Genomic DNA, 12,810 nt, shown 5'->3' with positions numbered 1-12,810 from the left:
AGGAGCTCATCATATTGATTTAGAAGTGGGTTGCCAAAAGTGGGTGCACACCTTAAAAAGTATGTTAGCCTGGGCAAGGTAAGGCACTTTGTGAGAAGGTAGAGGGCATCATGGGAGTCCAAGTCCCCTATTCTCTCGTCCATCCTCTTTAGGTCTTTAAACTTTTCGTCAAGGACTGCAGCAATGGCATTGTGGCCCAGAGGTGCTCCAAGTAGTGTGCTGTCGGTGGGTTTAGTGACTGAGGAACCCGGAACCCGGAACCTCAGGACTACGAATCCAAAGCGCTGTCCACCCAGCTGTTAGGCGCCGTTAACACACTAATGACCTAAATGAGGACAGGAAGCCAGCAGCTTGTCAAAGGTTCCTTCTATTTGTCCTAATGATTTTTTTCAAGCTGGATTTTAAAATTCAACAGTTTTGGCATTTACAGCTTCAGCAGGTGCACAGTTACAAAGGTTTATAACTCTGTGGGTGAAAAAGCATGTTTTCAGTTCTACATTGTGGCTTGAGCTTGAAACAGTTGCTCCTTATGTTACATCTCACCTTATGAAGAAGTTGTCTGGATCAGTATCCTCCAAAATGTTCAGTATTTTAAACGTTTCAATGAGATCCACCCTGTCATGTCTGGTTTGCAGTGTTGTTAGCCATTAGCCCTGTGGCACTCAACTCATTGCTGGTATGAGAGTTGGCTTAGTTCTGGAATGATTTTGTTGCCTGGTGCCAACTTTCAGCCAACTTTCTCCAAAGCAGCTACAGTATGTCTTTCTGAAAAGGCCTCCATGCTTAGGTAAAATAATCCAAGTGGGGGCATACCAAAAATTTATACAATTGTATAACTACCTTATACCTTTATGCTATAAAACAAGGGTACTTTACTACCCTTGTACCTTTATGTCAAAGGTACCCATGATTATTCCTAGGGTTTGGTTTTCTTTTCTTTTTTTCTTTACTAACTACTAACAATTAATTAACTAACAATTTAATTAACATAAACATTTTAACAATTACTAACAATTTAATTAACATAAACATTTTAATCATATAGTATTACTAGGATATTCCAAAGCTTTTGGCTGTCAGTCAGCTATTGTTAAAAATGTTCATAAAACTTTCAACATGGATTTTATGTAGCAAGGAATGCAAATTCAACAATTGTAATGACAAAAACAATTTATTTTGCAACTTTTACACTTAGCTGGCCAGAGGCAATATCTTGGTATCACTGCACTACATATAAAGGACAGATGCATTACCAAAAACTTATCATGACAAACATCCCTTTTATTCATCACAGGTAGCACTATACGCTCAAGCTCATCTTGCCAAAATATACAAGTCAGTACCAAAGATAAATGTGCATTTTACACACCTTTAGTACAACCTTTTTGCATAAATACTAGATTTATAATAAACTTTCTTTAGTCAGCTGCCCCTTTGCATGTAACATACTGTATTGAACTGTGAATAAAACATTAAAATATGTTTGCACTTATTTGCAATCAATGCACTGGACAATGCACTCACACTCATGTTCAACTGTATTTACACAAATGTATGTACAGTGGTACCTTGGTTTACGATAGCCCTAGATTACGATTTTTTTGGTACACAACGTCAAATGTCTCATAACATTTGAATTGGTGTACATTTGCATTGGAATACGATTCGTCTGTTGATACCTGTATGGGTCGAGCGAGCACGTGGTGCTGTTGGGCGCGGGCGAGGCACTCAGTTTACCAGTGTATCCCACCTAGTGACAACCGTGCTTGAATTCTTTGTAAAGACTTGTATTGTTTTTCTGCTTTTTTGGTTTCAGACCATAAAAGTTATTATTATATATCACGCCATGGGTCCCAAGAGAGTCAGTAGCAAAGTTCAACCTAATAGAATAGTGTGAGGATGACAATAGAGGAAAAACAAGAGATCATTCATAGTTAATGAATGTGATATCTCACTCCAGACAAGCAAGTAATGAGCCACAACCAGGTCCTAGTGGTATGCCTGCAAAATGAGAGAGAGAGAGAGAGAGAGTACCCTAGAAATGTCATTACTGCCTGATGTTATATTGGAAGGGGACTTCCCTTTAAAACACTAACACCTCCCCCCCCCTCCTCACCGTCTTCCATACGCCAACAAAAGTCCTCAATAAAGGAATATTAACAATAATGAGTAGTATTCTGTATAAAATGTATTTTTAAGTTAATATATTTTGGTGTGTTTAATGGATTAATTCAATTTACATTATTTATGAGAAAATTAGTTTTGGTTTACAATTTTTTGGTGTACAACCTGTCTCTTGGAACGGATTGAAATCGTAAGTGAAGGTACCACTGTAATTAGTATCACACAGTATATTGTGATGCCATATTGACAGTATGGCATCAAAACACCATGGGACCTGGCACTGCTCAGATAAAAGAATGGTCCCCCAAACATGTAGAATATAAACTTTTATTAAATACAAAATTCATATACTACTTAAATGTAGATGTAGTGCTCACTTCAAAAATTTTACACCAGTATGTCTTTGGTCTTCATGCAATATTTACAGAAGTTGGAGTGCATTGCTAGTTGGACAAAACTCTGGTATGAGAAGATACTGAAGGTACAGTGTGTGTCATCAATGTAATCCATCATATGATTTATATATTTTGTTCCAGTACCAGTCTGCTTTATCTTACTTTCAAGGTCCTTGTAAAAGAACTTTTCATTACTTTGCTCATGTTTCCATTTCATTCCTGTCAAGGGATTCACACAATTTTCAGTGATAATGTGGAAAGTACACTGTATTTCATAATTTAATTCCTTCAATTTACAGGTATGCCAAGACAAACTAAGATGTCACCTGGTGGTCGGTCATACATGTTGTTTCAGGTGCATGGAAATAAACAAGTATGCTGTCCACTGGTCAACTCCAAAATCTGTGTCCAGGTGACTGGTGAATTATCATGACAATATTCAAGTATCTGGCATATTTGGATAATAAGTGTTCAGACACAATAGTTTATTTAATTGCATTGCAAATCTCTCTATAAAAAATTGTGTTATATTAATGTAAAAAAATATTATAGAGAACACACCAACTGTTCCATAATGCATAGACACAAAGTCTCTGCATTTGACTCAAGGGATACTTCCTGAGGTTGGAAAATAGTAATCCAATAAATAATTTAACTTCACATCTTCAGTGAAAGTCAAACTAGTACAACAGTTTGAAGATTTACTTCAGTTGATCTCCTATTTTCTACTGAAAACCTTAATTTGCAATGATATCGGTAGATATTAAAGTACAAACTAGTTACCCATTCACGATAGTCATAATCACAAATGGTGAAGCTTGGATAATATGCCCAAACTATGGCGAGATTTTTTTACAGAATCTTCTGTAATAATCTATGACACACAGCAGATGATGCCATGCTGGACTTTCAGATTATGCTGTTATACATCCTTGAGTTTGGGGTCACTGGGAATCCGAGGAGGATGACGAGGACGAGTCCGTGCTCATCACTTCCACATCTTCCTGTTCTTTCTTCTCCACCACCGCAGTATGACTCCCAACGTGAACTTGGAGCTCTCCTGATGTCTGCCATGAAAATGTCCCACCCAGACCTGATGAAGCTGGCTCTGGGAAAGAATTAAACAGACAGATCAAGGGAAATCGAAGGTATGGTTATCAAGGCAAAACAACAATAAACATATGTATATGATAAACTGTGAATATGTGCAACAATATTTTAGGGATCATAAGTTTATACAAACTGTACAGGGAAATTGTAACAGGGTCAAACACCTACTACATTCTGATTTGTACTTTTTGTGCCCCCCGTAATACTTTTACACTGCCGTGTGTCAGAAACAATTAATAGCACTTATAATAATGTCCTTACTACTGGACACCACTCATGACAATGTCTTTACTGCTGGACACCACTCATAACTACCCACACTGCTGGACACCACTCACTGATAAACCCACAAGAAAGTGAGAGTAAATGGAGCTTTACTATACCATAATACAGAAAAATCAATAATGTACTAAATGCTATTTGCAAGCACTTAATGCATTTTGTTTTGCACAGTTCAGAAGCCATTTAAGAATATAAATATATTTAACTACTGCTACTGCAACAATCTACTGTACTTCAAAAACTTTAAACAGAGATCTAAGAATAGCCGTGTCCTCAACCAGTTACTACGGTATCTACAACTGAGGACACTGACACCATTACGACTGCGTACTGCTTAACCTTCTGAGCTGGGGGGGATAAAACATACAAAAGAAACTAAGACATGCAAGATGCAAAGCAAACACTAATCAATTATTTCATCTTGCAATGATTTTATTTTTCATTAAATTGATGCTTCCATTTGCAAGTTTAATAATTTCACGACTTCTTATCACTGAAGAAAGTACTGTACTGTAATTATAAGAGGAAAAGCACTTGGTAAATTTTTATATCCCGAAAATTTGGGCATTCTACCTGTGATTGAAATATGTACGAGTACATACATACATGGTTGAGTACACTCAACCATGTATGAATGTAAGGGGGGAACAATGCAATTTAGAGAATATGGAATAGGTTTTTTTTTTCATCAAGTGCCATGAATTATTTTGAGGTTGATATGTAATCGGGTTCATTTAATACTTTAGTCAACAATAATTATCCTCTTGTGGAGGTCATGGGTAGCAGCTTGGCTAGCCAATTGGCAGTTACTGTCAGTGCAATCTGGTGATCCTCATGATGCCAAGTAGCATTTGGAGAGGCATTGATGGTCCTTATGATGCCAAGTAGCATCTGAATGGTCTTTGACAATGTTATAAATAACCTAGAGAGCTAATCTGATCCGGATGAATATTTTCTGGTACCGTCCTAACACCGAAATGACCTGCTGGTGATATTTAATAAAATTCCTTCTGTGTAGTGCAGAGTACTGACTTGCTCACAAGAGTGCTCTTCAATACTATACACTTACTCAAAGCCTGATTCTTCTTCCAAGTGCATTTATATCTTTAACTTTTTCTTTCTCATCATGATATTATACCTGCAAGCATTTCGATAACAAACAACACAGCACATACTACATACAGTTCCCATAACACAGTGGTAAAACACTCGCCCGGCGCTTCGCGTGCAATTTGGCCTGGGTCTGTATCCTGTTCAGTGAGGATTGACTAAGTGCCAATCCTTAACTTTATGCCTCTGTACACCCAGCAGTGAATGGGTACCTGGTTGTTAAAAAATTTGGCGGGTCATATTCCAAGGAAAAGTAGGATTAAAGACCTGCCCGAAACACTATGGGTGCTAATGGCCTTACAAGAATGTAAGAACTCTTGTATGTATATACAGTATATAAAATTAAAAACCAGAGTGCACAACCATTCGGCAGACATGCATGCATGCTACATGCTACAATGACAATGGAGGAAGAATTCAAGTACTACATACCAACATGCATGACCATTTAACAAACATGGCCCAGCTGCATGCCACACTGAGACATCGATGGAATAAATAAAGAGTTTGAGACGCACCATACTTACCCGCGTGGTGACCTCTTGCTATCGTGTCTGAGTGGGAATGCGTATGTAGTAGCTGCCCATTTTGTCCTAGAAATCCTGCCCGCATTTCCAAATCTTAAAAAGCAAAAGAAATCAAGGTTATTAAAACCCTTCTAAATACATTATTGCATAAAATCATAGAAACCTTGCACCTTAATTGTTGTAACCCATTATTATTATTTTTTTTATTATGCTAATTATTACTGCAAGGCATGTACAGTAGAGTTGGATGTGGTTTTGACTAGATTGGGTGTGTTCTTGGTCAGATCGGGTGTGGGTGTGTGTGTTTTTGACATGGTCGAGTGTGATCTTGACCAAGTCAAGTGTGTTATCTTGGCCAGGTCGAGTGTGGTCTTGACCAAGTCAAGTGTGTTATCTTGGCCAGGTCGAGGGTGGTCTTGATCAGGTTGTGTATCGTGCTTTTATAACCATATTGGTATTAATTCTGTTGGTAGTACAGTACTGTGCTGTACAATAAGTGAACATTTAATACCAAATGGAATAATATCGATGATAAAATAACATGTTACCATAACAAATACAGTAATTTTGATGATAATAAAAAATGCTAGTACAGTGTAAATATGCCTACTAACCAGTGGGGTACGGTCTCCTTTGATCGCCCTGCTGCCACGTGTCTGGTGCGGACACTGAGTACGAGGAGGATATGCGGTGAGCATACTTGATAAGCTCTTCACTGTTGACAGGACGCTTGTTAGCTCTTGCAATACTCTGTAGTTTCTGCCGGGCTTGGTACAATGCTACACTCTAGAGACACCAAAGAAATATTTGGCATCAGAGGTTTGATATGTTAAAGAATTCAAAGTAAAGTCACTAATCTGATATAAGATGTGCAGATGAGTTCTAAAAAATTGTCAAACAACTGCCAATACAAAATATTTATGGCATTTCTCACCAGGGTGTGGTGCGCATCATGCAGCTGTTTCTCAAGCTGGAGGATCATCTGGTCATGCTTATCTACTTCTGCCTCAACTGTCTCCATAATCCCTGCTATCCTGGCCTGGTCATTTGCCAGCTGACCACAAATAATAAAAGTAGATTATTATTTAAAGAAGGCATCAAACCTGTAAGACTCACAAAAATAATGAAAAGCTGTTTTAATCAGCATAAATATTCACAATTACTTTCCAATAAATTGTGAAGAGTTGAAATACTGTACCAAATCCAGAAAGAGTAAACTATTATAGTATCTATCGTACCAATAAGTTTTCTGATCTCATGTTTCAACACAACACTTTTGTTAACATTTTCTGTGGGACCCCTTGGTGGCTCCTTATGCCAAGCCAGGCACTTAACAGCAAGCCACCAAGGAGATCAGCAGAAAGAGGTATTTCATTACATTTAATGTTGGATTTCTTAATCCTCCATTCTGTACTAGTACATTTTTACAATATATAGAAATATTGGATAAGTATTAATTATATATTATTAATTACTTCTACATTAAGTTTTACCCAAATACAATATTTACCATATTACAGTACTGTACTGTATTAAATTTTTCATAAATGAGGGTGTGGAGCTTTTTACACTGTACTGTACAATATTATCAATACAATACAGTACTATACTTATATAAAGAATCTGTTCCAGCTGACCTTAATTGTGTCTTTTAGTTCGGCATCTTTGAGGATGAGCAGCTCGACCAGTTGAGCCAACTCAGTGGGAGATAAACGCTGCTGCTTCGGTGCAACACTGTTTTCCAGCAACTCCCTTGGAAAAATATAAAGTACACTTAGCTCTGTGGTAAACTTAACCATAATAATAATAACAATAACAATAATAATAATAATAATAATAATAATAATAATAATAATAATAATAATAATAATAATAATTTATTTACAAGAAGGTACAATGGGTTGGTGAGATTACATAAGATTGGTATTCTAACATTCATGCAAAGCCACTAACACACACAGCCTTTTGGGCAGGTCCTTAATCTATCATATTTTTTTTTTTTGAGATATATACAAGAGTTGTTACATTCTTGTACAGCCACTATTATGCATAGCGTTTCGGGCAGGTCCCTGGAATACGATCCCCGCAGCGAAGAATCGTTTTTACAACCAAGTACTCATTTTACTGTTGAGTTTAACAGAGGCTACAGTTAAGGCTTGGCGCCCAGTAAATCCTCCCCGGCCAGGATACGATATCAGGTAAGATGAAAGGGTACATTGTAGCAAAGATTTTATATCAACAAATAACTACAACATAAGTTGACAGAGGTAACTACACTGGTGTCTTATGTACTAATATTGGGGAAGTTGGTAGTACAAGATACAGTATGAGTTTGAAGCACAAGGTAGGAAACTATGAGGATGAAATTAGGTACTTTTTATTTTATTTTTGAACAGGGCATGGGTTGGACAACCCAGTAATATTACCTATCAAAACACCACCTATGCCATTTTCTCATGAAGGTGTAATATGGGATTTATTTTACAAACACTAGAGCCTATAATTATTAGATTTGTTTAATTACAGTACAATTATTAAATAAGTATACTGTATGTGGCCTCGTAGCCTGGTGGATAGCGCGCAGGACTCGTAATTCTGTGGCGTGGGTTCGATTCCCGCACGAGGCAGAAACAAATGGGCAAAGTTTCTTTCACCCTGAATGCCCCTGTTACCTAGCAGTAAATAGGTACCTGGGAGTTAGTCAGCTGTCACGGGCTGCTTCCTGGGGGTGGAGGCCTGGTCGAGGACCGGGCCGCGGGGACACTAAAGCCCCGAAATCATCTCAAGATAACCTCAAGAAGATATTGAACAATTTTGAGGACGTTGACCCAGACCACTTCTCCAAGAGGTCAGTTATAACACAAACAAGGAACAACAGTTTCAAGCTCAACAAGCCACAATGTAAGATGGTGGGACCTTTGATAAGCCACCTGCTTCCTGTCCTCATCACGGCCACTAGATATATAGGGGCCTTCAGATAAATTCAGGTAAATTTTTCATTTTTGTTGTGACTTCAGGAAAGCAATCTTCTTTCCCCCAAAAATTATTTTGTTTTTAATTATGCTCCAACTTCCTCAAAAGTTCTTTGCGAGATCCTAACAATAAAGTTAACTTGACGTAGTAAATGCCTCGCATAACGGAAGCTTTCCCCTCCAAATTATTTTGTAATGGGCTCCATTTATAATCTCTGTCGATACAAGAAACGTAAATATAAAAAACTTACTTTGATATTAATTCTGTATCATCAATGAGAGACAAAAGTTTCTCCCTGGTGCTGATTGACGCCATCATCACTATGGTCACTGTCAACAACAACGTTCGTGAGCGATCCACTTACTGACGTGCTTTTAACATTTTAATTTAGATTTGACTTTATCTATTTTTACGAAGAAAGTGCAGAATTTTTTTATAACGTTGATGCATACATACAATACAAATCTATTTAATAAATGGAAAATTACAAATTTATTTATACGAATAAAATTATATTTTGCTCTGGGGATGAGGGAGGGGGTTAAGAGGCATCCTGAGGGCATCCCCTCAAACCTAGTCCATTCTAGACTCATAATCGGGAATGTTCGGTTCGAACAGGTTCGTTCAGGTTCGAATCCCAGCCAGAACAGAAACAGCCCGTCCTCCAAACAAAGATCCAAAAGTGATTCCATGCCACCGCCAAACCCCCTGTTTATGAATGAAAAGCGGTTCAAGTTCAAGTTCAAGTATGTTTATTGAGATAAGCAATAAATACATCTCAAAGGGATAGAGTAGCTTAGGCTATTTCTACCCCCCTCTACTTCAAGTCCCTCAAGGGGTGCACAGATTCAGTGAGTACAAATAGACAAATAACATTACAAGAATCCCATTTAACATTGCAGGTCTATATAGTAAGTACAGCATATAATTGTTACACTCTTGGGGCAAAATTCTTTAGCTCCTAAGTATACTGTCTATCATACCATTATCACACATCCAAACAATTTAAGAACATAAGAACATAAGAACAAAGGTAACTGCAGAAGGCCTATTGGCCCATACGAGGCAGCTCCTATTCTATAACCACCCAATCCCACTCATATACTTGTCCAACCCGTGCTTGAAACAATCGAGGGACCCCACCTCCACAATGTTACGCGGCAATTGGTTCCACAAATCAACAACCCTGTTACTGAACCAGTATTTACCCAAGTCTTTCCTAAATCTAAACTTATCCAATTTATATCCATTGTTTCGTGTTCTGTCCTGTGTTGATACTTTTAATACCCTATTAATATCCCCCCGGTTATGTCCATTCATCCACTTGTAAACCTCTATCATGTCACCCCTAACTCTTCGCCTTTCCAGTGAATGCAACTTAAGCTTTGTTAATCTTTCTTCATATGAAAGATTTCTAATTTGGGGAATTAACTTAGTCATCCTACGCTGGACACGTTCAAGTGAATTTATATCCATTCTATAATATGGCGACCAAAACTGAACTGCATAATCTAAATGGGGCCTAACTAGAGCAAGATATAGCTTGAGAACCACACCAGGTGTCTTGTTACTAACGCTGCGATTAATAAATCCAAGTGTCCGATTTGCCTTATTACGAACATTTATGCATTGATCCTTTTGTTTTAAATTCTTACTAATCATAACTCCCAGATCCCTTTCGCAATCTGACTTCGCAATCACAACACCATCTAGCTCGTATCTTGTAACTCTATCATCATTACCTAACCTCAGAACTTTACATTTATCAGCATTAAACTGCATCTGCCAATCCTTTGACCATTTCAAAACCCTATCTAGATCAACTTGAAGTGATAGTGAGTCCTCCTCCGAATTAATTTCCCTACCGATTTTCGTATCATCGGCAAATTTGCAAATGTTGCTACTCAAACCTGAATCTAAATCATTTATATATATTATAAACAACAGAGGTCCCAGGACAGAGCCTTGAGGCACTCCACTTACAACATTTTCCCACTCTGACTTGATTCCATTTATACTAACTCTCTGTTTCCTTTGGTATAGCCATGCCCTAATCCAGCTTAATATAGCACCCCCAATACCATGAGACTCTATTTTTTTAATCAGTCTTTCATGTGGCACTGTATCAAAAGCTTTGCTAAAGTCAAGGTATACAACATCGCAATCCTTACCACTATCAACTGCCTCAACAATGCTAGAATAAAAAGATAACAAATTTGTTAAACATGAACGGCCATTTATAAAACCATGTTGCGACTCAATTATTAATTTATGTTTTTCAAGATGAAGACGAATTTTATTTGCTATTATAGATTCGAGTAACTTTCCCACAATAGACGTTAGGCTAATTGGTCGATAGTTAGACGCAAGTGATCTATCTCCTTTCTTAAAAACTGGTATCACATTAGCAACTTTCCAAAACTCTGGCACTCTGCCTGACTCTATTGATTTATTAAATATGGTTGACAGTGGGTCACAAAGCTCCTCTTTGCATTCTTTAAGCACCCTGGCAAACACTTCATCCGGCCCTGGGGATTTGTTTGGTTTGAGTTTTACTATTTGTTTAAGAACATCCTCCCTGGTAACTGCTAAACTCGTCAACCTGTCCTCGTCCCCACCCACATAGACTTGTTCGGCTGAAGGCATATTGTTAAGTTCCTCTTTAGTAAATACAGATACAAAATATTTATTAAAAATACTACTCATCTCTTCATCACTATCTGTTATTTGACCTGTCTCAGTTTTTAATGGACCTATCCTTTCCCTAGTCTTAGTACGATATAACTGAAAAAACCCTTTAGGATTTGTCTTTGCTTGCCCTGCTATGCGAACTTCATAGTTCCTTTTTGCTTTCCTTATCTCTTTTTTAACATTTCTAACCAGTTGTACGAATTCCTGTTCTAAAGTGACCTCCCCATTTTTAATCCTTTTGTACCAAGCTCTCTTTTTACCTATAAGGTTCTTCAAATTCTTTGTTATCCACTTTGGGTCATTAGTATACGATCTATTCAATTTGTATGGTATACTACGTTCCTGTGCTTTGTTTAGAATATTCTTAAATAAGTTATATATTGAATCCACATCGAAATCCCCATTTAAGTCACCTATCGCTGGGTTCATGTCTCGCTCCAAGACCGGCCCACACCCCATACCCAAGCCTTTCCAATCAATTTGACCCAAAAAATTTCTTAGGCTATTAAAATCAGCTTTTCGAAAATCTGGCACTTTAACAGAATTTTCTCCTACTGGTCTATTCCATTCTATGCTAAATCTGATTTCTTTGTGATCACTGCTCCCTAGCTCACTCCCTATTTCGATGTCATTAATTTGCGTTTCCCTGTTAGTTAACACTAAATCTAAAATATTATTTTCCCGTGTTGGTTCCTTAATGTGTTGCGTAAGAAAGCAATCGTCAATTAATTCTAGAAAATCTTCTGCTTCACTATTCCCTGTTTTGTTCAACCAGTTTATTCCGCTAAAATTAAAGTCACCCATGACATAAATACTGTTAGATCTAGATGCTCTAGATATTTCATCCCATAGATGCTTTGCTTCCATTCTGTCTAAATTTGGTGGCCTATATATTACTCCTATTATAATATTATTAGCTTTTTCGTTTAATTCAATCCAAATAGTTTCTGTGTGTGGCTCTGTTTTGATTCCCTCTTTGAGACTACATTTCAAATTGTCCCTAACATATATGGCTACTCCACCTCCTCGTCTAATATATCTATCTGCGTGAAATAGTTTAAATCCATATATTTGATATTCAGCTAATAGTTCTCTATTTTCTACATTCATCCACGTTTCGGTAAGTGCAATAATATCTATTTTTTCTGTGCAGACAAGAGCATTTAATTCGTTAATTTTATTTCTTAGACTTCTACTGTTAGTGTAATATACCCTAAGTGAATTGTTATTTTGCGGACCTTCTCTTTCCCTGATCGTTTTGCCAATTCCTTTCTCCCACAAACACATACTTTTATTACCTCCTTCCTCCAAATCAATTCCCATACCTCTATCTACTAACAGTTTAAACCCAAACAAACACCTCTAACCACTTCTTCTAGCGAGTTTGCAACAGCAACAACCCCAGCTCTCGATAGATGCACCCCATCACGAGCATACATTTCATTTCTTCCATAGAAGTGTTCCCAGTTGTCTATGAAAGATATTGCATTTGATTTGCAATATCTTTCCAGCCGGCAATTGACACCAAGTGCCCTCGATATCCATTCATTTCCCACTCCCTTTCTTGGAAGAATGCCACATCCAAGAATGAATGTATT

The 12,810-nt window shown here is 37.5% G+C and overlaps 1 protein-coding gene across 2 annotated transcripts; it reads right to left on the bottom strand.

The window, feature by feature from the left end:
* Positions 1-1,152: 1,152 nt before the first annotated feature.
* Positions 1,153-8,919, bottom strand: MED4 (mediator complex subunit 4). Of its 2 annotated transcripts, none has more exons than XM_069328976.1 (6): positions 8,772-8,919; positions 7,186-7,300; positions 6,483-6,602; positions 6,163-6,334; positions 5,540-5,641; positions 1,153-3,627 (listed from the first exon to the last, which is right to left on the bottom strand). In XM_069328976.1, exons 1-6 carry the CDS (start codon positions 8,837-8,839, stop codon positions 3,464-3,466), a joined length of 741 nt encoding a protein of 246 aa, XP_069185077.1. In that variant the 5' UTR covers positions 8,840-8,919; the 3' UTR covers positions 1,153-3,463. The 2 variants fall into 2 exon arrangements, with proteins under 2 accessions (XP_069185077.1, XP_069185078.1); XM_069328977.1 differs by having other exon boundaries at positions 5,549-5,641.
* Between the last annotated feature and the right edge of the window lie 3,891 nt (positions 8,920-12,810).

Source organism: Procambarus clarkii, chromosome 22, assembly GCF_040958095.1.
Source record: "Procambarus clarkii isolate CNS0578487 chromosome 22, FALCON_Pclarkii_2.0, whole genome shotgun sequence".
Taxonomy (NCBI): Eukaryota; Metazoa; Arthropoda; class Malacostraca; order Decapoda; family Cambaridae; genus Procambarus; species Procambarus clarkii.
This window is presented reverse-complemented; position numbering and strand designations above follow the sequence as displayed.